Source organism: Xenia sp. Carnegie-2017, unplaced genomic scaffold (assembly GCF_021976095.1).
Source record: "Xenia sp. Carnegie-2017 unplaced genomic scaffold, XeniaSp_v1 HiC_scaffold_23, whole genome shotgun sequence".
Taxonomy (NCBI): Eukaryota; Metazoa; Cnidaria; class Anthozoa; order Malacalcyonacea; family Xeniidae; genus Xenia; species Xenia sp. Carnegie-2017.
In genome coordinates this window covers 19,654,531-19,677,537 of record NW_025813486.1, presented here as the reverse complement: position 1 = coordinate 19,677,537, position 23,007 = coordinate 19,654,531, and the positions used below count along the sequence as shown (strand labels likewise).

Genomic DNA, 23,007 nt, shown 5'->3' with positions numbered 1-23,007 from the left:
AAAATGTTATCTGCACTAAAATATTCGAAGTACCATGAAATTAATCACAGCGTAACAGACATGTTATGAAATAAACATTATTACTTCAAGCGGGAAAAATGTTATATATACTAAAATATCTTGAATATACCATGAAATTAATCACAGCGTAACAGACATGTTATGAAATAAATATTTAATAATTGGGAAAAATGTTATCTTCACTAAAATATTCAAGAATTGCTGCGATTACGAAATTAATGACGAATAGCTTGCCTGACATGCTTCGAAATGGCCGATTACGTCTACTTCAAGGCGGGAAAAATGTTATTAAACGAAAAATATTCGAAGTACCATGAAATTAATCACAGCGTAACAGACATGTTATGAAATAAACATTCTTACTTCAAGCGGGAAAAATGTTATCTGCACTAAAATATTCGAAGTAATAATTACAAAAAACGGGCCCTAGAAGTGGCGGGAGGGAGGGAATTTTCATTTCAGTGGTGTCAACAGGAGGGTGTGGGCGGACAAATGGTCCTTCAGTATATATGTTAAAATATACCTTGTTTATATATAAATCTCACACTATTCAAGCTGACTTGGATAATTTCCGGACATTTGTCCTTCTTCAACAAAAAGAAATATTTGAATAATTGTAGAATCGTATACATCAATTATTTTTCCCTAAAAGAGGAATAGATCTACAAGAATTGCTGCGATTACGAAGGATTAAATGACGAATACGCTTGCCTGTTTATTTCGTGCTTCGAAAAATGGCCGATTACGTCATTACGCGCTCAAGGCATGATGGTTGGAGCTTACTCTTTAATTAAACGAAACAATGATTTATCAGAATTCCGCTTCCTATTGTTTTCAGGAAGAAAATAACCGAAATTTTCTTGTAAACAATTTTTAATTGAATTTACTTATTAATCAGTTTCTCTTTCCGTCCCAGCAGGACTCTCAGCAGTAGATTCAGCGCGTCCTGTCAGTTTGAAAAGCCGAGAAATATTGAGTTGAATATTTCTACATTTTGCGAGGATTAGTAGGATTAATTTTGATGTTACTTCGCCTTCTTGGTGACGATCAGACATTAACCGAGTACTTAGACCTAATGACGATGTTACATTAACCGAGTACTAGTAGGATTAATAAGTATACGATGTTACATTAACCGAGTACTTAGTAGGATTAATAAGTATACGATGTTACATTAACCGAGTACTTAGTAGGATTAATAAGTATACGATGTTACATTAACCGAGTACTTAGTAGGATTAATAAGTATACGATGTTACATTAACCGAGTACCTAGTAGGATTAATAAGTATACGATGTTACATTAACCGAGTACCTAGTAGGATTAATAAGTATACGATGTTACATTAACCGAGTACTTAGTAGGATTAATAAGTATACGATGTTACATTAACCGAGTACTTAGTAGGATTAATAAGTATACGATGTTACATTAACCGAGTACTTAGTAGGATTAATAAGTATACGATGTTACATTAACCGAGTACCTTAGGATTAAGAAGTATACGATGTTACATTAACCGAGTACTTAGTAGGATTAAGAAGTATACGATGTTACATTAACCGAGTACTTAGTAGGATTAAGAAGTATACGATGTTACATTAACCGAGTACTTAGCAGGATTAATAAGTATACGATGTTACATTAACCGAGTACTTAGTAGGATTAAGAAGTATACGATGTTACATTAACCGAGTACTTAGTAGGATTAAGAAGTATACGATGTTACATTAACCGAGTACTTAGTAGGATTAATAAGTATACGATGTTACATTAACCGAGTACTTAGTAGGATTAATAAGTATACGATGTTACATTAACCGAGTACCTAGTAGGATTAATAAGTATACGATGTTACATTAACCGAGTACCTAGTAGGATTAATAAGGATACGATGTAGCAAACGACTCCCTTCCTTGATAGAACATCATTTAAGCAATAAAAGATGTTAACTGTGTTTGCACGGGTATATGAAAGGAGAAGTCCTTTGGCAGAACTCGAGAGCATATCAGTCATCAGTGCAAGTCGAATGTCGATGGATGCACCTGCTCGAGAGCTCTCGTTTCAATTTTTCTTATAACAAATGCACGATTGACTTGCAGATCCTCTTTAATTGATTTCATTTGTTAAGCTCAGATTGGTTTGCACTGGGTAATGCATAATCAGCTATAGACCAATCAGCGCACGAGTTTTTATGTTTTTATTTTATGATTTCTGATTTTGAATGGTTTCTTTAGGTATCCGTATTCTTGTTACATTACTTCTTGAAGCGCTACCCATGTTGGGAAATGTTTTTGCATTGGCATTTCTTGTGTTCTTCATATTTTCAATTGTTGGCGTGCAACTTTGGCAAGGAGTTCTTAGAAACAGATGTTTTCCAAACATAACCTTAATCAATGACTCAAGCAAAAGGTAACTGTGGTCTGCACTCACTTAGAACTGGTGTTTACTTTTAGTATTTGAGTATATTTTTACTTGTTTCAAGTGTTGTATAGCCAAAATTTTATCAAAAGAAGACACTCCGATAATTATGACATAAAACTTTGACATAAAACTAGAAAAGGAAGGTAGAGCTTTATCAGGATGCCACATAAATTTTTCTTACAAGACCTACGTAACGATTGTCTGAACAGAATTTGTGCTTGACAAAAAGTACAATTGATGCGATCTTGTGAAGAAGGGCTACACCCCTCCCCTCAACCTGACATAGAATTGAAACAAGAGGAGTTCAACCTCACCGACCCCCCCCCCCTTGTTACAACACACTATTGATTACTTTTCTTTTCCATTTGTGCCTCGTTCTTTGTATAGATGTTTCTATCGGCGATCATTTGAAGAACAAGATTTCTTATGTTCACTGCCGTCCGACTCTGGTACACAACACTGCACCGGAATTCTGCATCCGATACAATGTGTTACAGCAAACGGGATGACCAGCGGTAATCACTGTGAGTTTGAGTTAGCTAATTTCTCCAGAAGCGTCGAGTTCCAGTGTTTGCAAGAGGGACCAAATCCATTTCATTCAACCGTCTCATTTGATAACATCGGTCATGCTTTGATTGCAATTTTCCAGGTCAGCGGCCTAGTGAAACGCAATAATATAATACAAATGAGCTACATATGTAACTGGAATGCTACCTTTAGTTAAACATGCCTGTACTTTAAGCAAATTTTACCCCAAGACACGCGCGTCTGCGGGTAAAGTCGCGCATTCTAGCTTACTGTCTTAAATGAACTTTCTTTTTGTCTTGCGTGGAAAGACTGGGACTAGTTAAATTTTTGTTATCAATATTTGGCGGGAAGTAGCATTCCTGTTCAATGTATATTTAGTTCAATGTATAATACACGCAAAGAAAGTTTGCAGTTTGCATTGTAAAGATTGCATTTCTGATGTAATATTCTGTCTTTTTATATAGATAGTAACTTTAGAAGGATGGTCAGAAATAATGTACAGAATACAGGAAGCTCATGGTTATTGGAACTGGTTATATTTTATTCTTTTGATACTTGTATGTTTTTTGTTCTTTAGTACTTGACAAAAAGACGTCACGGTAAGAAATTGGCGCTGCAAGTGACATTTCTAAATAAAATCTCATTTGTCGCGACATTTTTTCCGTTGCTTGCACAAAAGAATGTTTGATGTTAATGGCGATGAACAGGGGACGTAAATTGTCGCTCTTCCTAAGTCCATACGATGGGGGGAGGCTATATTTTTACGGTCTACTCGGTCTATTTTTCTTTGTGCATTTTGTTTGCTTATCGTTTTCTCAATTTTCAGCTCGGTCCGTTGATAATGGTTAATCTTTGCTTGGTTGTACTTGCGATGCAATTTCAAGAGACTAAAAGTCGCGAACTACAGCTATTGGAAGAAGATCGTCGAAAGAAACAAGAAGCCGAGAACGTTTTCAAGCGTACAAGATGGGGAAGAGTGTTGAGTGTCGTTAAATCGAACCTCAGTGAAACGTTACAGGGGGGAAAGAATCAACACATTCATCATCATCATCACATTCATCACTACTATCATCATGAACATGTTGTGCAACCCCCTTCGGAAAATCCAGTGAATGTCACCCCCCGTAAACCGACAGTCGTTGTCTCTCATCATAGCTCGCTCAGTCATGAATTGCCCGTTATTCGTGTTAAGAAACCACGTGATTTACCTACCCTTGTTATCTCGGAGGAAAGTTCTGCCTCCCATCCCCTTCTAAAAAAACTGACCGCTCCACCCAGGAACCAAATGATGCTATCATTTCATTGGAAATGACCTCTAACTGTAAAATATCACACAATTTTCTAATCCCCAGTCCTTCTTCTGAACGGCGTTCTCCCACCTCGTCAACAGAGTCCGTGTCCTCTGAGCATGCGCCTTTCTCGCCTGACACGGCATCTTTGAGTTCTGGTGAAGATTCTTCTAGAACTTCAGAATTTTTCGGTAGGTGATTCGGTAGGGAATTTTTCTGAGTGGAGAAAGTTGTGAAGGGAACATTGACGTCAATCCTGTCTTAATTCAGGGGGGGCATATTCATATATTCTGATATGTCAGGCTAATTTCTCTTTAAAACAATTTCATTTTCAAAAGAAATCAGCCTGGCATAACAGAAAACATGAATATGGTCCCGCAATTATCGCAGGATTGACGCCAATGGAAGGGAAAAGAATTTGTGTTTATTTCATGCACTCTATTGCATCGGCCCTACATACCAACATGGTTGATATGACGTCACATGACGTCACATAAAACATACCAATAATACGCAACTGTGTTATAAATTGGTAGGCGAACATCGTAACCATATTTGACGTCAAAGTTGAAGTTGGTTTTTCTCATTTTTCGAGGCTTCAACATGATATCATTTTAAAAAATTAATGACGATATACATGAAATACTTCTATCGTTTCGTAGCATCAACATTTGCTAGTGCCAAAGTTAAATTAAAAGTGACCAAATGTCAGGTTCACAATGAGCCATATCACTTAAAGAAGAACATACAAACAGAAATGTCTACAGTCTCCAGCACGTCGCATACGACATTTAACGATCATTCGGAAGGAAAATGCGATTGGAACTCATGCGTATTCGAAAACTCGAAACCCGATCAAGAGGATAAATCCAAGAACTGTGACGCACATTCTGAGAAATCTCGTTGTGACGTAAATGAAAACGAGAATGGTGCTCATAATGACATGAATAATTTGTCTTCAAAACAATTACCTGAAGAACAAGGACCAAATTCAAATTTCTCAAGAGTTTCCAAACAACAAAGTATCCGAACGAATAGTTGTAAAACAAAAGAAATGTCTCCGAAGAAATTTGAATTAGCGAGAAGTGAACAATCGCGTGGAGTATCTTCGACAGAAAACAATATGCGAACGTTGTCTGCGCCCCTGATGGATTCGTTGAATCAAACTTCATTGAATTTGGCAAATGAATCTTGTGCTTCCACATATCATGAAAAGTTCATACAGAGGACAACTTCATTTGAGAAAAGTGATTGCCTAGAGGTAAGAATCGTTGCAGAAGTTATCTTTGGGCTTGTATAATATGCCTATTATAACTGTTGCCAAGCAGTACAACAATTTCGCTGTAATTCAATTTTACATGTGGCTGATGTGATACAGTGATGGACACTATGAAATATTGAGGGAGGGGAGGTCTCGTCTTCAAGGCATGAGATTTCTAGGGATATCCTGGATTCCTACATACATAGACAATGCGTCTGCTGGTACGAGTACAGTGTTGACGTCTATCAAATCGTTATTATTTAACATCACAGTTATGTTATGTAGGTGTGATTTGAGTGATTTGGCGCAAGATTTTTAATCTTTCAAATTATTGGGGGAGGGGGCTTGAACTACCCCTTGTGTCCGCCATTGTTGTGACAATTTATTATGTAAGCAAATCATGTTTCATTGAACGTTTCATGAGTGAAATTAACGCGTGAAACGATCAAAGAATGATTTTGATGCTTCAAAGTAAAGGAAAATCCAAACTCCAGCTTGCGTTTGGTAGCCTGAGTAAAACGAGTTTGGTGTTGCTTATTTTGCGAATGGTCTTTTATAAAGAATCTGAGCATCTTTTATCTTTCAAAGATTTCGATGTTCCTGTTCTTTTTCAATTTTGAACGGAAAATCGCTCTAACTTTTTCATATTTTTGCTTTAGGCACCAGTGGAGCCTGGAAGGAAAATAAGCTTCGGTGAAGCTTTTGATAGTATTTTTGATGTACAGCGTTACGGATTTTATAACATTTCACAAGACAGAACACTGTATGAAAGATTTCTTGAGATCTGTGCAAAATGTCAAACAGCGCTTTGTTCATCAATTTTATCATGATTGTAATCCTTGTGAATACCATCACTATGGCAACTGAACATTACCAACAGGTCAGTGAAGTACTTTAGAACTGAACATTACCAAAAGGTTTGTGAAACACTGTAGAACTTTAGGCATTACATTTAATGATTAAAGTAGATCAATGCCTAAAGTTTGCTTGGGGAGATATGAGCGCGTTCATTTTTCAATAAAATAGATGCAGTGAGTTAACGCAAACAATCAAAAACCTGAAATCTCAATATGACATAACTGTTCGTCAATAACAGCAATATTTACCGACATATGTCGAAGATTTTATGTTTAATAAATACCCCTTGCACGTCAAAATTTTGCAGTGAAAATAGAATATTTCGCCACGTAAAGTCGGTACAGTGGATGTGTCACACCTTTGATGTTCCTCTCACACCTTTGATGTTCCTCTCACACCTTTGATGTTCCTCTCACACCTTTGATGTTCCTCTCACACCTTTGATGCTCTTCTCACACCTTTGATGCTCCTCTCACACCTTTGATGTTCCTCTCACACCTTTGATGTTCCTCTCACACCTTTGATGTTCCTCTCACACCTTTGATGTTCCTCACACACCTTTGATGTTCCTCTCACACCTTTGATGTTCCTCTTACACCTTTGATGTTCCTCTCACACCTTTGACGTCCCTCTCTTGCGAAGCCCTTTATTTTCATCGATTTTTTTAAGCTACACTCAAAAGTTAAAAATTCAGTCTGGAAGTTGGTGCACAGACTGCCTCGTTTGATTCTAACTTATTTTTTAATTAGGATTTTCCAACTATCATAAAGCCTGGTTTCCACTATTGGTTTAACGCGACAAACGCGACAACGATTAACTTCAATCACGATAATCCCATATGAGAACGTGGTAATAATCGCAATAAACGGCGACTAACAATCGCCGATTTTTGATATTTATTCGCGTTAATCGCCAAAATGACGTCATCTTGAATAAACATTTAGGAATTCAAGATGGCGAATCCAAAAACATTGTTTTCTTTTCTACGATGCCTTTCTACGGCGTCTCTGTCGCCTCCATAAAACATATGCTACTGCAATTACTACCAGATCGTGTTTTTTTTACAGACGCTATTTCACAAAATAATCGCCATCCGACATAATGTAAACAACACGTCGAGTCGGGCAACCATTGCGAATAAAAGTTATCGCTGTCGCTTTTATCGCGATAAACCAATAGTGGAAAACAGGCTTAACTGACCTATACTTGGCGACTAACATAGTTTAGTTATTAGCCAATCACAATCCAGTACTCAGATATAAGGAGCTCGTATATCTTTTAGCCCAAATCTTTGGACGATTTTCTCGAAGCGTCAAATCTCGTCTTCATCGCTATATTTATCTTGGAAATGATCGTTAAAATCGCAGGAGGCGGAATACGCTCTTACATCAGCAAATGGTTTAACATCTTCGATGGATTCATCGTCCTTTCAAGGTTTTGAAACTTTTGATAAATACTTACCACTGAACTGAATATAGCTGGACTACTACCTTCCGCCAAAATTTGAAGACAGCAATCCAACTAGTCCAAGTCTTTCCACGCGCGGCCAAAAAGTTGTTTTACGACAATAAGCTGAAATGCGGGATTTTACCACCAGACACGCGTGTCTGGTGGTTAAAGTTTGGCTTCATACAATACAATGTTTTCCTAAAGGTAGCATTCCAGTTATACATTTAGTTCAACGATACTTAATTATCATTGAAAATAATTGACTTTTTATTGGCCTACAACGAGTAATGTCTTACCAAGCTTTGATATTTCACTAAAAAGATCAAGCAAATGTGAGGTTGATATAAGTTTTTTTGTGTGACATTAGACCCTCAGATGTACAACATTTCATGCGCTGAGTGGATTACAAACGATATACAATATGGAACATAAAGTTATGATCTTTCATCTTTAATGAATTTGGCACATGAAATGTTTGGCTTTTTAAAGTGTCCGCACGTCTACCAAAACCACTAAACTATGTAGTAACGGGATGTTAAAAGTTTATGTGAGTGTGTGTGTTTGTGGGGGGAGGGGGTGGGGGATGAGAGCCAAAGCATCATTGGGTCTGACCTGTGGCGTAACTAAAATCTACAATTGTCTCAAGTTTAAAAGAAGATTCGATGATAAGCAATTTGATCGCTAACCGTAGGTAAATGTATTTTCTAATTTCAAAGACTTTCTTGGGTAGGCAAAACGTACAGTTTCTCTTGGTCTCCGGCATTAAGTGTCAATTATGTCATGCTAAAATTGATTTTCATTAATTATTTTAGCTTTATTGAGGTGGTTTTGCAAAAGGGTAGTGGTGGCCTGTCCGTGTTGCGTAGCGTGAGACTACTGCGCATATTCCGTCTCATTCGACCAATCAGGCATCAGCTTATTGTGATGGTACATACGATGACGAGTGTCATGACATTCACCGCATTGTTGTTCTTATTCATGTTCACGTTCGCCGTCTTGGGAATGAAACTTTTTGGCGGGAAGCTCTTGTTGCCGCGCTCAGATTGTGGAGACTGGGAAACAGTTCGAAGTAATTTCGATACATTTCCTTCTGCTCTGGTGACGATATTTCAGGTATTCGTGATTATTGTTTAGTTGCAGTTTCAACAAGTTTTATTTCATCCCTTCCATTCTATGTTAAGGCCCGTCTACACGGTCCGATTTTTTCGGATCCAAAAAATAGAATCATGTGAACACATATAAAGCGAGCCCCCGAACTTGCTCTATTTTCATCCAATAAGATCAGAGGAAGCCAACTAGCCCCAGACTTCTCACTCTCCATACTTCCCAAATTAATTTCGGCGCGAAAAATTAGATTTGAAAAAGACTTCAAATCAGAACCGAAAATATCGAATCCGACAAATCGGATCGTGTGAACGGACCTTTAAAACTATAAGAAGTGTTCTGTGTTGATATTTGCGACATAAATATTGTTTTTATTGTGCATTCACGCTGTGTTGGGTTCATGGTAAGTTAAAAAAGAATAGACTACGGCTGCTCAATTTAATAATGAAAATGCAATGACATAAAACTGTTCGTTAAAGAATAAAATTTAACCAATCCAGTTGCTTCTAAGGTATTTGACAATGTAAATACATCCAAAAATGAGCTCAGGTAAGTTTTTTTACCTACCCTAGATCCGCGCCTGTTCACTTCTAGTCTAGGGGTTAGCTCCGTGGGGGGAGGGGGTAGGGGCATCTGACCACGGTTGGTAAACAGTGTGACATAAGTTGTTTGATGCGGTGTTGCCGGTAAACATCAAGTTACCATAGATATTGCAATTTTATCAAGAGACTGTACTACAGTCATGTGTTTGTCGGTAAAAGTACACATTCCCCCTCACTCAAAAATGTGAAGCTACGTCGCTGCCTCTGTTATCAGTAATGAGAATGACTGTGAGCAACTTTTCACCCATGTTTGCATGCTTAAACTGACCATTTTTAATGTTAAGTTGACCTTTAATTCGATTCAAAGACTTTATTTTGTGATTCAAGTTTTCTCAAAGCGATCTGCTCCTTCTCACTTCACCAAACCATATTAGCAAACCGGCCATTGACTTCATACAGGTGCTGACTTTGGAAGACTGGAATATCGTCATGCAGAATGCAATGCGTTCAACCAATCACTGGGCGGCAATCTATTTCATATTTTTAACGGTTATCGGCTATTACGTTCTCTTCAACCTCCTTGTTGCTATATTAGTAGAAGGATTTACGAATCCTTTGGTAAGGATGAAATATTTCATGGAAATTATTCTTTGTGTTGTATGATATTTTTGTGCACTTTATACTTTATCAGTCAATGCTTTTGCACAATTTTGCTCCGAGTCTTATCTGTCAATTCACATTCTTTAATTCAAGCGTGCAGAACAAGAAAAATATCTTTAGCGGTTTTTTTTAGCTTCGAGAGTGGAACACAAAAAAACCCGAAGAAGATGAAAAGGTCAACGAGGCTAAAACAACCAGAGATTGGCTTACTTTGATAAAGCAAGCTAAAGAAAGGTCTAATGACCTTTCTGAAGACAAAACCAACGATTCAAATAAGGTTTCGGATTTTGAGAATGAAAATATGTCAAAGACGAGAAGCGTCACTGAAACGCCATCAAAATTGTGTTCTTCGTCTGTAGAGAAAACCAAATGGAAAAGTGCAGATGGATGTAATTGTTTTGACGCAAAACTGAAGGCAGCTTCTGTCAAGTTAAGAAATGCGAAAAATAGTATGAAAGAATGGTGGACGAACAATCAAGGAAGCTCCTATACCGGGAGAAAGGACTCCTATACCGGGAAAAAGGATCCGTACAGTTTCAACAACATGTCATTTTGTCCAACAATTTCAGGTGAAGTTAAATCATCTTCAAAAGATGAAGAGGGCGAACTTGATAACATGATGAAGAGCAAACATGATGTGCAAGACGGCCGTGTATCATGTGTTGATAAAGGTTTTTTACACGGGGTTAAACGAAGCTCTCCTCAGGTGAATCCAAAAATTGTTGTTATCGATGAAGATAGCGTCATTCATAGGACTGGTGACGAACGAAGCTCTCCTCAAGTGAATCCAAAAATTGCTGCTATCGATGAAGATGGCGTCATTCATAGGACTGGTGACGAACGAAGCTACCAATCACAAAACGAAGAGGTATTATAAAATATAATGTAAAATCATAAATTTATGTAGATTTAGCATTGTCATTGCTATTATGAATAAAATTTGTCACCATATTTTCGTCGGACGCTAGATTGGCTATTTTATGTCATTCATGTCAAACTTGATTATAATTAGGTCTAAACAACATGTAAAACTCGTTTTATTTCAGAAAGATCGTTGTCTCTCCATGTCCAAATCTCTTTTCATTTTCGATGTAAATAGTAAATTACGTCGCGTGATCACATCCATCACAAGTAGCAAAGTTTTCGATGGTTTGATTCTCTTCCTCATCGTGTTAAGTTGTGCTTTTATGGTTTTTGATCACCCACCTGACGCTGAACCCAAGGTATCATATTTTATAAGTATACTTTATATGTCAATTGTTGTAAGTCTAAAGTAAATGGTTTGAACCCGGGAGTATCGTTACATGTTTGTGAATGTAGATCGTCCAGGTTGGTATAGTCCTGAAAAGGACTGTTTTTGTTGTTGTTGACTGACTTTTCGACAACCTTAGCGGTAGTCATCGAAACGTCAGTCAACAACAACAAAAACAGTCCTTCTCAGGACTATACCAACCTGGACGATCTACATTTACAAACATGTTGTAATTCTGTAAATGTCTAACATTTAAAAGTCATCGGGGTGCCTTTCTTTTATATACCTCACCTCCTTCCCCCTAAACAAAAAATGTGCTCTGGAGTTTAATAATCATTGAACTAAACTACATGGAACGCTACCTGAAGTAAATAATTGAAGGCGAATCTTACACCAAGACACGCGTGTTTACACCCAGACACGCGTGTTTAGTGTTTCGAGGTTCTCTCGCGTGGTGAAAATTGATTGAAGTACACACGCGTGTCTGAGTGTAAAATTTTGCTTCAAAACTATTAGACTTTTGTATTACAGGTAGCGTTCCATGTATTTTAGTTCAATGTTAACAAGTGACCATTCCGCAATTTTACGTTATTTTGTCATCTTTTGTGTTATTTTCCGACATCAGCTATTCAAGGCTGCATAAAATATTTAATTTTCTCGGACTGAAAGCGGCCAGCGAAAATGTTTTCTGCAAAAAGAACGCGCGCCCAGCGAAAATATTTTCTGCAAAAAAAACGCCGCCCAGCGAAAATATTTTCTGCAAAAAACGCCGCCCAGCGAAAATATTTTCTAAAAAAAAACGCCGCCCAGCGAAAATATTTTCTGCAAAAACGCCGCCCAGCGAAAATATTTTCTGAAACGCCGCCTCGTGAAAATTTTTACTCAACAAGTACGAATAGAATCATTTGCATCAATCACTTCTATTAAATGTAATAGATGAACAAAAAGATGGCAAAGATGATTTTTTCTTACTATCGTCTGACTTTCCGAGGGCTGAAACCTGTTGTCTGGCAGACAGTTTGTCTGTATATACACGAAGCTTATTATTTCTTTCTATTTTCACTTTTTATTTCAATCCAGTTTTTCCTTTGAGAGTTCTAACTTTTTGCACTTTTAACAAAAATTTTCCTGGCATCAATGGTCCTACTGTCCGTTGGATTGTTCCCCTCCCCCCCCTGCAGTCATTCTTCACTTTTGTTATTTTGTCATCTCGTGTTATTTTACCATTTTGACCCATTTTCCCACTTCGCACTATTTTGCCATCTTGTATGTTATTTTTCCACCTCAGTTATTATTTACTTGTGTTATTTTGTCATCTCGTGTTGATTTGCCTTCGTGTTGATTTGTGTGTTTTTGCCCTCGTTGATTTGCCTTCTTGTTGATTTGCCTTCTCTTTGCCTTCTTGTGTTGATTTGCCTTCTCGTTATGTTGATGTTGATTTGCCTTCTTGTGTTGATTTGCCTTCTCGTGTTGATTTGCCTTCTCGTGTTATTTAGCATGAGCGTGTTATATTTACCGCCAACTTGGTCTTCACAATTCTTTTTACAATCGAAGTTATTATCAAGGTGAGAGAATATTTTTGTTTTTCCTTCTTTTCATATATTTTTATCCTTTGATTTTGAACTTTATTCCCTGCAACAACTCCTACATTAACTATGTATTTCATCTTGTCAGGTGATCGCTAACGGCTTGGTCCTAGGCCCCAACACGTATTTACGTAATGGATGGAACATTCTGGACTTCATCATTATCGTCGTTTCTTGGTTGCATGTGATTACATCATCGTTTAATTCGACCAGTCCAGGAATATTGGGTTCAGTGAAAGTACTTCGAGCTCTAAGGACTTTGAGACCATTAAGGTGAGTATTAAAGAAGGTGGAACACTTACCTAGAACTCATTGTACTAAATATCTGACTCCGCCAAATTTATATAAATACAAGCGAGGCAAGCCACCATCTTGAAAAGTGCGTGCAAAAACTGACTATATTTATGATTTATATATGCTTTTCTGAGTTGATATACAGTTTCAAAGTTGATAGTGTAGGTTCAATTTTTAAAATGTTTAATAGGATTCGTTTTTTAAACCTTCTTTTAGCTTATTTTTGATTTTGAGTTTTACTTTTTTTTACTTTTCAAGATGGCGTCCTTGCCTCGCCTTGACAATGCCTTCACACAGTAGTAGACTTCTAGAAGACTGGGTTCTAAATCACTGAGGTGGGATGGATGTAATGGAAGACTACGAAATGTTTTTTTTTGGTTTTCTGTAACTCTCGTCCTTATTCTTCTTATATAATGGCGTCATACTTTAGTTAGATGCTTGTAAATGTCGATCGCCCAGGTTGGTATAGTCCTGAGAAGGACTGTTTTTGTTGTTGTTGACTGACGTTTCGATAACCTTAGCGGTAGCCATCTTCAGAGTGTGAAGGGACTACCGCTATGTCGGAACGTCAGTCAACAACAACAAAAACAGTCCTTCTCAGGACTATACCAACCTGGACGATCGACATTAACAAACATGTAACGATACTCCCTGGTTCAAACCATTTACTTTAATACTTTAGTTAGTTCATCATTAAATAATGATTAGGTTGTATGAATACAGACAAAGACATTTAAGGGATCTATAAGTGTTGTATAGAATAGACAAGGGAAAAGTATTATGAATTATGATAAATTATCAATAATCATAAACATTACCTGTTAATTTTTTTATTATTATAACTTAAAACTATAATAAAATTGTTAAAAGGAAAGAAAAGAATATCACATATTGTAATTTTATTTGTTTTTAGCTTTAGAGTTTTTAAACGAGGTCCTTCTTGAAAATCATATGTCATTAGTGCGAAGTTTTCCTCGATAAGGATTGCTACTTATTATTATTATTGTTGTTGTTATTGTTAGTATTATATATTGCTATTACATATTATTATTATTAATTGTTGTATTTAACAAGTATTTAATCTTATTTACATGAAGATATGAAGTATTTAATCTTAATTATATGAAGATATGAAGATGAAGTATTTAATTTTAATTATATGAAGATATGAAGTATTTAATCTTAATTATATGAAGATATGAAGTATTTAATTTTAATTATATGAAGATATGAAGTATTTAATTTTAATTAAATGAAGATATGAAGTATTTAATTTTAATTAAATGAAGATATGAAGTATTTAATTTTAATTATATGAAGATATGAAGTATTTAATTTTAATTTTATGAAGATATGAAGTATTTAATTTTAATTAAATGAAGATATGAAGTATTTAATTTTAATTAAATGAAGATATGAAGTATTTAATTTTAATTGTATGAAGATATGAAGTATTTAATCTTAATTAAATGAAGATATGAAGTATTTAATTTTAATTTTATGAAGATATGAAGTATTTAATTTTAATTATATGAAGATATGAAGTATTTAATCTTAATTAAATGAAGATATGAAGTATTTAATCTTAATTATATGAAGATATGAAGTATTTAATTTTAATTATATGAAGATATGAAGTATTTAATTTTAATTATATGAAGATATGAAGTATTTAATTTTAATTAAATGAAGATATGAAGTATTTAATTTTAATTAAATGAAGATATGAAGTATTTAATTTTAATTATATGAAGATATGAAGTATTTAATTTTAATTTTATGAAGATATGAAGTATTTAATCTTAACTATATGAAGATATGAAGTATTTTATTTTAATTATATGAAGATATGAAGTATTTAATCTGTTATAATTTATAAAACAAAATATGAAATGGATTTCAAAATAGCAAATAATAATGGTGATCAATTCAATACCATTCAACACCATTTTTCCAAAGTTCTGACAAATGAAATATAATATAATAGCATTTCTCTGTCAAACCTGAACAAGATATCAAAATCTTTGGATTTTTGAGATTGGATCTACACGCTCCATAAAACGAGCTGCTCATCACAGCGTTTTTAAGAGGTTCAAATTTTGTTTAATGTTTATTGTTTTTCAACAGAATGATCCGCCATGCTCCAGAACTTAAGCTTGTTGTTGGTGCTTTGTTGCGATCGTTTAAACCTATAGGAAACACAGTGCTAATAGCTGGTATATTTTTTGTCGTTTTTGGCATCCTGGGAGTTCAGGTAAGTTCACTTCGATACACTTAACGACATGAACATAGTTGTTACGTTTATGTATGGGAACGTTTGGTTTAATAAAGCTTTTATATCTTTACAAAGCAATAGAGCTAAATGCCGTATAACAGCTGATTTCTATTTCTTAGTTGTTCAAAGGAAAGTTTTATCATTGCAAAGATAATCCAGCTGTGATAACAAAGAAGCAATGCGACGGAGTTTGGATAAATCGCTCTTATAATTTCGACAACCTTGCTCAGGTTTGTTGCTTGCAATCACAGTTTTTTTTTGTAAATGCGCAATTTTACATCGTTAAGTTGAGCGACCAGCTGAATTTATCAAAAGAAAAATTCAATGTGGTTTCTTATCCTTAGGCTTTTGTCACACTGTTTGTATTGGCGACACGTGATGGTTGGGTTACTGTAATGCGTTATGGCGTCGATGCAGTTGCCGTTAATTTACAGGTATGAGTTTTGAATTTTTGACACCCGGTCCGTTGGGAAGGTCCGTCGGAATGATAAGATAAAATGTTTAGCAAGTCTAGTTTGGGCTTACGTAACAAACTTTTTGATTTCTAATTGTTGAAATGCACGCAATCAAACAATATTTCATGTGTTCAATAACAATTAGAGTACTTCTCACATTCAAAAGATCGTGTCCATTTAAATAAATTCGTATTTTTGAGCATTCGGCATTGGCACCAAACTTTTATCATTTACATTGTTCTTGTTTTGTCGACAGCCAAAGGAAAACGAAAATCAATGGAGAGTTTTGTACTTTATAAGTTTCTTAATGACAGTCGGTTTTTTGGTCTTGAATATGATCGTCGGCATTGTCGTTGTTAACTATCAAATGTGTCAAGAGAAGCAAGAACTTGTGGAAAGAAAATCGCCTACCAAAATAACCAAAGACAGCTTAGAAATTACTGATAAAACTGGTAAGAGAACGATAATTCACTTGTTTTTTTCACATGAAATTGTTTTTCGTGATGCTCGTACAGAACAATTCAAGTTCTTCCTCGTTCTTAAATTTTTTAAATTATGCCATCAAAAAGTGCTTTAATTTCATTACTTTAACATTGCTGTTAACTGTAAAAATCCTGTTTACATTTGATCATTGAAAACTGATAAGCAAAGGAAATTCTTTCGTCTTTTAATGATCTATCGTGCCTTTGTAAAGAAATACAGCGGTCTTGGAAATTTTTTTCACTAGACGATCCTGCTGGAGTTCAGCTTTCGTCGTTTCGTCTTCGTTGTTATCGCCTGTGTCATAACGAATACTGGGATATTGCCATCGCTTGTGTTATCGGAGTGAACATAATTCTTATGTCAGTGGAGCATTATGAAATGTCACGGACCTACGCAATCCTACTGGATCTCAATAACTATGTTTGTACAATCATATTCATTTTTGAGGCTTTTATAAAAGTTAGTGCATTTGGATATCGTGGCTATTTTCACGACAGGTAACTAACTTCATAATGTCATGTTTGTTGTATCTCATATCTGACGTGAATTTTGAGAACCTTAGATTTTTAACTTGCTTTTGTTTTACTCTTGTTGAACACATCCTTGAGAAGTGTTTCTTCTCCAGATAACCAGTTGACATTGATTCATAGTTATTCCTGATGTCAGAAATAAACAAGGACTAACAGGGGGGTGAGCAGGCAGAGTGTAAGGTGTAACTATCAGGGGGGTAGAGTGTGACTATCGGGGGGTGTAAGGTATGACAATTAAGGGCTAGCAGAGCATGAGTGTGTAGGGTGTCACTATCAGGGGCTTACAAAGCATGAGTGTGTAGGGTGTCACTATCAGGAGCTGACCGAACAAGGGGGTGTAGGGTGTCGCTATAAGGGGCTTATCGAGCAAGGGGTTGTAAGGTGTCGCTATTAGAGGCTTATCGAGCAAGGGGTGTAGGGTGTCACTACCAGGGGCTGACAGAACAAGGGGATGTAGGGTGTCACTATCAAGGGCTTACCGAGCAAGGGGGTGTAGGGTGTCACTATCAGGGCTTACAAGGGGTGTAGGGTGTCACTATCAGGGGCTTATCGAGCAAGGGATCTAGGGTGTCACTATCAGGGGCTTACCGAGCAAGGGGTGTAGGGGGTCACTATCGAGGGCATTAGGGGCAAGGGGTCACTATCAGGGGCTTGTCGAGCAAGGGGGTGTAAGGTGTCACTTTTAAGGGCTTATCAAGCAAGGGGATGTAGGTGTCACTATTAGGGGCTTATCGAGTTGTCAGTAAAACATTAACTTCGTTTGTTAAACAATTGAAGAACCCCCCTTATCTGAATGCCCAAGGTACACCAATAAGGATTTTGTTATTTCATCAGTTCGAGATGAGATTATCCAACTTTGTCGAATAAAAACGATTTGTTTATGATCATGGCTGTTGAAAATGTTTTTTAATCTTGATTAAATCATTCTAGATGGAATATACTCGATTTTCTTGTCGTCGTGTTGTCCATCGCTGGAATTATTTTAGATGCTTTGCATAACATAGTTTTCCTGAAGCCCACAGTTCTACGTGGTCTGCGCGTTCTCAGAATTATACGAGGTATGACCACTGAACTAAATATATAACTGGAATGCTACCTTTAAATAAGCATGTCTGTATTGGATATAGCTAAACCCAAGCTCCGGACACTCGTGTCCGGAAGAAAAAGTCCCAAATTTTTGCTTACTTTGGTAGCAAACACCATTTGTCTCTTCTGCCCGTGTGTGAAAAGATTGGGACTAGTTTTGGGAGTGGCTTTTAATTTTGGCGGGAAGTAGTAGCGTTCCAGTTATATTGAGCGGGTACGGCAGTCATCAACAGAGACTTTATTATAAGATGAAATTTTGAAAAAATAAACATTACAATTGCTTAGTTCTGAAGCTGTTCAAGATCGCTAAGGGCGTTCGTTCCCTGTTGGATACTGTCATCAAATCTTTTCGTCAGGTATGTAAAATGGATTTCTTCGCACATCAACTTAGGGCTTTGCATTTAATGAAAACTCTTCTTTCTGAATTATTTTGTAACTGCAATTTTGTAAAAGGTGGCCAATCTTTGCCTCGTGTTGTTTCTCATTTTCTTCATTTTTTCATCTCTTGGTATTCAGTTGTTTGGATCATTAGGTGAGTACAGTGACATAGCAAAATTGATAATTGGCAGGGGGGCGCTTTTCTTTTATACATGTTGAAATTCATTAAAAACAATCGTTTCAAAGGAACTCTCCCCCTAATGATCAGGCTTGCTACACCACTTTAGTGTCTCAATATTCTTCCCTAAAGTCATCTAATTCTTCTTTACAGAATGTTCTGACAAATATCCCTGTCACGGACTTGACAAGCATGCCAATTTTCGTAATTTTCCGACTGCAATGTCGACGTTATTTCGAGTAGCTACGGGCGACAATTGGAACACGATCTTCATGGTAATTATGAGGTGCCATTTGATAACACCATTGCTCTGGGCTATTATTAATGTATTTTATTTTAATTCATCACCAAATCAGCAAAAACTGTTTACAATTTATGCATTTAAAATTTTTGATACTTTATGTTGGCTTCAAATCAGACACTCGCTAAATTTTTTGCTATTTATAAGGGTTCTTTTTTGTTGTTTTAGGATACGTTTCGTTCCGTTTGTGATTCGTCAACTTTATGTAAAAAAAATTGTTGCTTTAGTAAGTACATCGCTCCGTTTTATTTTACAACTTTTGTTCTCTCGACGCATTTTGTTTTGCTCAATGTACTCGTCGCCGTTTTGATGAAAGACTTGAAGGCCTCGAGGGAAAACTAGCTGATATTCTTATACACGACACATTGGAAAATCGCGTATTGAAACTCACTTCATCCGCATCGAAGTTCGCCAAAGAATTGACAAAGTCGAGAAGAGTAAAAATGCACCATAAAAATCGCGATAATCACATTGAACTAAAGAAAGTACGTATTATTTCGTCAAAACACGACTAAGCTCGGTATAATTTGCAAAAATCTTTCGGCAAATTTTCACGCAAAGAATTTTGGAAAGTAGTATTGGAGAATAGTGATAAACTTTTAGTGGGAACTAAAGACATTTATATGTCTTTAATTATTATGAATAACGATTTATTGATCGATAATTACGATCAATTAAGCTACTAATTGTTCTTAAAAAATTAACGAGGATTCGTTGGATTCCTTTATTGAAAATAACTTAAAAATGACAACCATTACACAGCACATAACTTTTCAACAGTAACGTTTTATTTTCGTCACATCGACTAACTAAACTCTCGTAGACTTTTAAATATTAACAAGTCATTTCAAAAAGTCATTTTTGTTGGATAACACGTATTTTGGAATAAAAGGTTTGCCGATAACATGAATAAATTTGCGTTCGTGATAAGGTCCAGATTTCCCCAATGCCCAAGGATAGGGTTCAAGTAGTTCCTTCGTGTATTTCACTTTGCCTTCCACTAAGGCAAACAGGGTATGGTCGCGACCAACTCCTACCTAAAAAAAAGACGAAAGAACAGCAGCAAATAACACTAGCCAAAATAATTTATATAAAAGAATAGCATTTAATATTTTGGTCGTACGTTTTCACCCGGATGAAATCTGTAGCCTCTCTGTCTATACAATACAGTTCCTGGTATAACGTGTTCGCCTATGAAACAAAATTGATAGTGTTATGAACAATATTTTCCACATAGGAAAGTCAACATTGATATACGCAGCTTACTTATGCATAAATGTATCGCATTCGTTGTCCTAACCAACGATTACAAAGATATTGACGATATAATTAAGTTCAGATTACATGAAATAAAATACCTTCGCTTCTTTTTGCACCCAAATGTTTTGCTTTTTGTCTTTTACCTTGACTTTTCGTACTACCGCCTGATTTTTTTGACGCATAGCGAGCGAATTGAAGGGAGAATGGCGTCCAAAACAAGCCTAAAGCACGTAGAAGGCCTTGAGGAATATTTTCGGGTCGAAATCGAAAAAGATAATAGCGCTTTCAACTCACCAGGCAAGCGTAAATAACCGCATACGGTCAAATTCTTCCCGACGCAGGCAGCCATATTGAAATCCGCGCATATAGTGAGTGTAGAGAGAACTTGTAACGAGGAAGGTTTATTTACATTTGTAATTTCTAATTTCATAATAGAATTCAATTTTATATTATTTAGAATTTTTCGTCGGCAATCAGTACAATTTATGACCGATTTCATCATGTTTACATATTTAATATTATTACAAAATCTAAACATATTTATTAAATTTGAATAACTTGGTTTCGTTTTTCGTATTCCGTGTAAGAAACAAGCAGTGTTAATTAGTAAATTATGTAAATAAATCCCTTCTCACTGCTTACAAAAATGGCCACCGGACTGAAGTCCTTTGGGCTTCATTACATAATCTTTATGACACACCTGGCTATACTAACAGCTGACTACGCTTACATTGTCTTACCAACGGATAAAGTTTACGCAGGTCGCTTTAAATTTCTTACATTTTGGAGCTTTTTGATCGGATTTGCTTACTACAACGTCGCGGCAGTAATGGACTTCCTTGCTTATACGCGTGGCAAAGAAAGCAGTCTTTGGGTAAAGATTAGCGACTACATCTTTACGACAATCGTATTTCCATTGGCTATGTTTGTCTGTTCCATGTTTTGGATATTATACACAGCAAATCCGAGCTTTATGAGAGGTCCGGAAGAAGATAAAATTATTCCAAAATGGATGAATCATGGCTACCACACTGTTCCAATTATGGCCGCCTTTCTCGAAGCCTATTCCATCAGGCACGTGTACTCTCGTATAAGAGCTGCTGTTGTCGGGATTTTTGCGTTGAACTCTGTCTATATAATTTGGTTGTTTTGGATTGCATATCGTGCCAACATATGGGTGTATCCAATCCTCCAAAGGATGTCTTTATTTGGTGTGTTCGTCTTTATTGGCGTATGTGTTCTACTCTCTTTGGTCTTGTACATGATTGGGAGAAAATTCAGTGAATTTGTGTGGCAAGGTAGCAAGAATAAATCACGATAGCTTTGGTAATTATATGGTAAAAAATATATTTTTTCTAGAAATTTATGAAATTGAAGAATGAGCTGGTGTGAATCTGATGTGGGATTATAGTACTGGCAGAAAGGGTCCATTTTTACAATGACTTTAGCAACAGGAACTAAATATTTTTTCAACAGAATAATTTTAAATGAAATTAAAATGAATTCAAATCATTGTTTTGAAATAAAACTACCGTGTCTCTTTCCTCGCTCAGGATGACCATTAGGTAAACGGCAATTAAAGTTGTGTTCAAAAGAAATTCTTTCTCTCCTAATTTGTGGCTGTTTTTCTGCCTTCCTTGATTTTTCAGTATCATCTTTCGATGATTTTACATATTTTATGATATCAATTGGTTGGTAGTCTGATCGGAATGTTGAATCTAGAGAATATTTTGGCAACTTTTTCTTGATCTTTGGTATTTTATCAGGCCACCAATTTCCTTCTTCATTCTTTACGGATCTCGTTTCTACACAGCAAAATGGTGTGCAGAGAGTCCTTGAGTTTTTGTTGTTAAAATTCACGGATGTTGGTTGTGGTTTGTGGCGTCGCCCTGGTGATGTGATGCGAATTTCTGCTGGTGGTATATCAAACTTTGTAAAATCGTATTGGTAAATGGATCTACTGAATGGTGACTCATCGTTTAAGTCTGTGCTGAATATTTTAGTCTTGCTGTCACTGAAAAGAAAAACATTTTTAACACCGTACATTAAGAATGTTTTCTCAGAATTTTACATTTAAAATTTTTTTGCTGATTTTTTATTTCATCTCAGCCAAAATGTATAGCGAATTTTATGCTGTGTTTCCAAAAAATGTAGCAACTGAAGGTTACTTGTGCAAGTCCAACTGCATGCGCCCTAGTTCGTTCATTCATTAATATCATCTATCCTCTGAGATGATTAAAGAATTTTAAGCATTTTCAAACTAACTTGGTAACACCTCCCGTTCATAATACATGTCTGAAGTCTATTAAAACTCGTGAGTGTGAATGTAAAATGTCCAGAGAAGAATAATTGGTGTGTTATATATTGTAAACATTTGGAAGTCAAATCTATATTTATAAAATATTACTTCACATGGACGTAAATACTAAACGCTGAGTGGCGAAAAAGTTGCAATTCTCAACTTCATCAAAACATTTGATAGCAAAATGGGCCTTAAACGGCTTGCTAGCACATTCGAATGATACGCCATCTAACATTTTGCCGTTATTCAAACTCGTAAATACATGAAAAGCTACCTCAATCTTCGATCCGCTTTCTTTTTTCGAGAAATTGGTGGTAAATATATCGACATTTTGTCTTAATCCTTAATCTCGACCATGTTTTCGTTATCGTTCCACGAGGGTTGCTATGCAACGAAGTCAATTATCTCCAATTTCCGCGTCAATGAATTTGCCGGGTCGTGCAATTTTTGCGTCCTAAACATTCTAATTATGTAGAATTGGATGCATAAT

At 36.0% G+C, this 23,007-nt stretch overlaps 4 protein-coding genes across 5 annotated transcripts; 2 read left to right on the top strand and 2 right to left on the bottom strand.

Annotated features, from left to right (window-relative positions):
* The first annotated feature begins 879 nt into the window (after positions 1-879).
* Positions 880-19,732, top strand: LOC124449320 (voltage-dependent T-type calcium channel subunit alpha-1H-like). The gene is made up of 25 exons (XM_047000254.1): positions 880-2,434; positions 2,834-3,095; positions 3,439-3,531; positions 3,801-4,279; positions 4,327-4,454; positions 4,926-5,524; positions 6,184-6,232; positions 6,307-6,404; positions 7,665-7,816; positions 8,644-8,944; positions 9,937-10,095; positions 10,271-11,005; positions 11,184-11,360; positions 12,886-12,954; positions 13,064-13,248; positions 15,397-15,523; positions 15,664-15,774; positions 15,889-15,978; positions 16,256-16,451; positions 16,727-16,979; positions 17,943-18,070; positions 18,384-18,454; positions 18,552-18,630; positions 18,808-18,929; positions 19,124-19,732. The coding sequence occupies exons 1-25, from the start codon at positions 2,247-2,249 to the stop codon at positions 19,295-19,297; spliced, it is 5,025 nt and encodes a 1,674-aa protein (XP_046856210.1). The 5' UTR covers positions 880-2,246; the 3' UTR covers positions 19,298-19,732.
* Positions 19,722-20,753, bottom strand: LOC124448636 (50S ribosomal protein L27, chloroplastic-like). Its single transcript, XM_046999593.1, has 4 exons — positions 20,510-20,753; positions 20,314-20,436; positions 20,079-20,146; positions 19,722-19,992 (listed from the first exon to the last, which is right to left on the bottom strand). Exons 1-4 carry the CDS (start codon positions 20,751-20,753, stop codon positions 19,798-19,800), a joined length of 630 nt encoding a protein of 209 aa, XP_046855549.1. The 3' UTR covers positions 19,722-19,797.
* Positions 20,754-20,859: 106 nt separating this feature from the next.
* LOC124448634 (androgen-induced gene 1 protein-like) lies at positions 20,860-21,743 on the top strand. 2 transcript variants are annotated; one of them, XM_046999591.1, is made up of 2 exons: positions 20,860-21,513; positions 21,593-21,743. In XM_046999591.1, exons 1-2 carry the CDS (start codon positions 20,862-20,864, stop codon positions 21,595-21,597), a joined length of 657 nt encoding a protein of 218 aa, XP_046855547.1. In that variant the 5' UTR covers positions 20,860-20,861; the 3' UTR covers positions 21,598-21,743. The 2 variants fall into 2 exon arrangements, with proteins under 2 accessions (XP_046855547.1, XP_046855546.1); XM_046999590.1 differs by having other exon boundaries at positions 21,575-21,743.
* Positions 21,546-22,892, bottom strand: LOC124448637 (uncharacterized protein C2orf73 homolog). Its single transcript, XM_046999594.1, has 2 exons — positions 22,792-22,892; positions 21,546-22,229 (listed from the first exon to the last, which is right to left on the bottom strand). Exons 1-2 carry the CDS (start codon positions 22,845-22,847, stop codon positions 21,725-21,727), a joined length of 561 nt encoding a protein of 186 aa, XP_046855550.1. The 5' UTR covers positions 22,848-22,892; the 3' UTR covers positions 21,546-21,724.
* Positions 22,893-23,007: the final 115 nt, after the last annotated feature.

Excerpts from the sequence above, each read along its gene's own strand:
- LOC124449320 (XM_047000254.1), top strand. The coding sequence starts at position 2,247 with ATGGTTTCTTTAGGTATCCGTATTCTTGTTACATTACTTCTTGAAGCG. Across the intron at positions 3,096-3,438 it reads CTTTGATTGCAATTTTCCAG|ATAGTAACTTTAGAAGGATG; the intron begins GTCAGCGGCCTA and ends CTTTTTATATAG. Across the intron at positions 18,071-18,383 it reads CGTTCTCAGAATTATACGAG|TTCTGAAGCTGTTCAAGATC; the intron begins GTATGACCACTG and ends ACAATTGCTTAG.
- LOC124448636 (XM_046999593.1), bottom strand. The coding sequence starts at position 20,753 with ATGTTTAGATTTTGTAATAATATTAAATATGTAAACATGATGAAATCG. Across the intron at positions 20,437-20,509 it reads CGGTTATTTACGCTTGCCTG|GCTTGTTTTGGACGCCATTC; the intron begins GTGAGTTGAAAG and ends TACGTGCTTTAG. Across the intron at positions 20,147-20,313 it reads GGGTGCAAAAAGAAGCGAAG|GCGAACACGTTATACCAGGA; the intron begins GTATTTTATTTC and ends TTTGTTTCATAG.
- LOC124448634 (XM_046999590.1), top strand. The coding sequence starts at position 20,862 with ATGGCCACCGGACTGAAGTCCTTTGGGCTTCATTACATAATCTTTATG. Across the intron at positions 21,514-21,574 it reads CAGTGAATTTGTGTGGCAAG|AAATTTATGAAATTGAAGAA; the intron begins GTAGCAAGAATA and ends TATTTTTTCTAG.
- LOC124448637 (XM_046999594.1), bottom strand. The coding sequence starts at position 22,847 with ATGTCGATATATTTACCACCAATTTCTCGAAAAAAGAAAGCGGATCGA. Across the intron at positions 22,230-22,791 it reads AAAGCGGATCGAAGATTGAG|TGACAGCAAGACTAAAATAT; the intron begins GTAGCTTTTCAT and ends TTTTCTTTTCAG.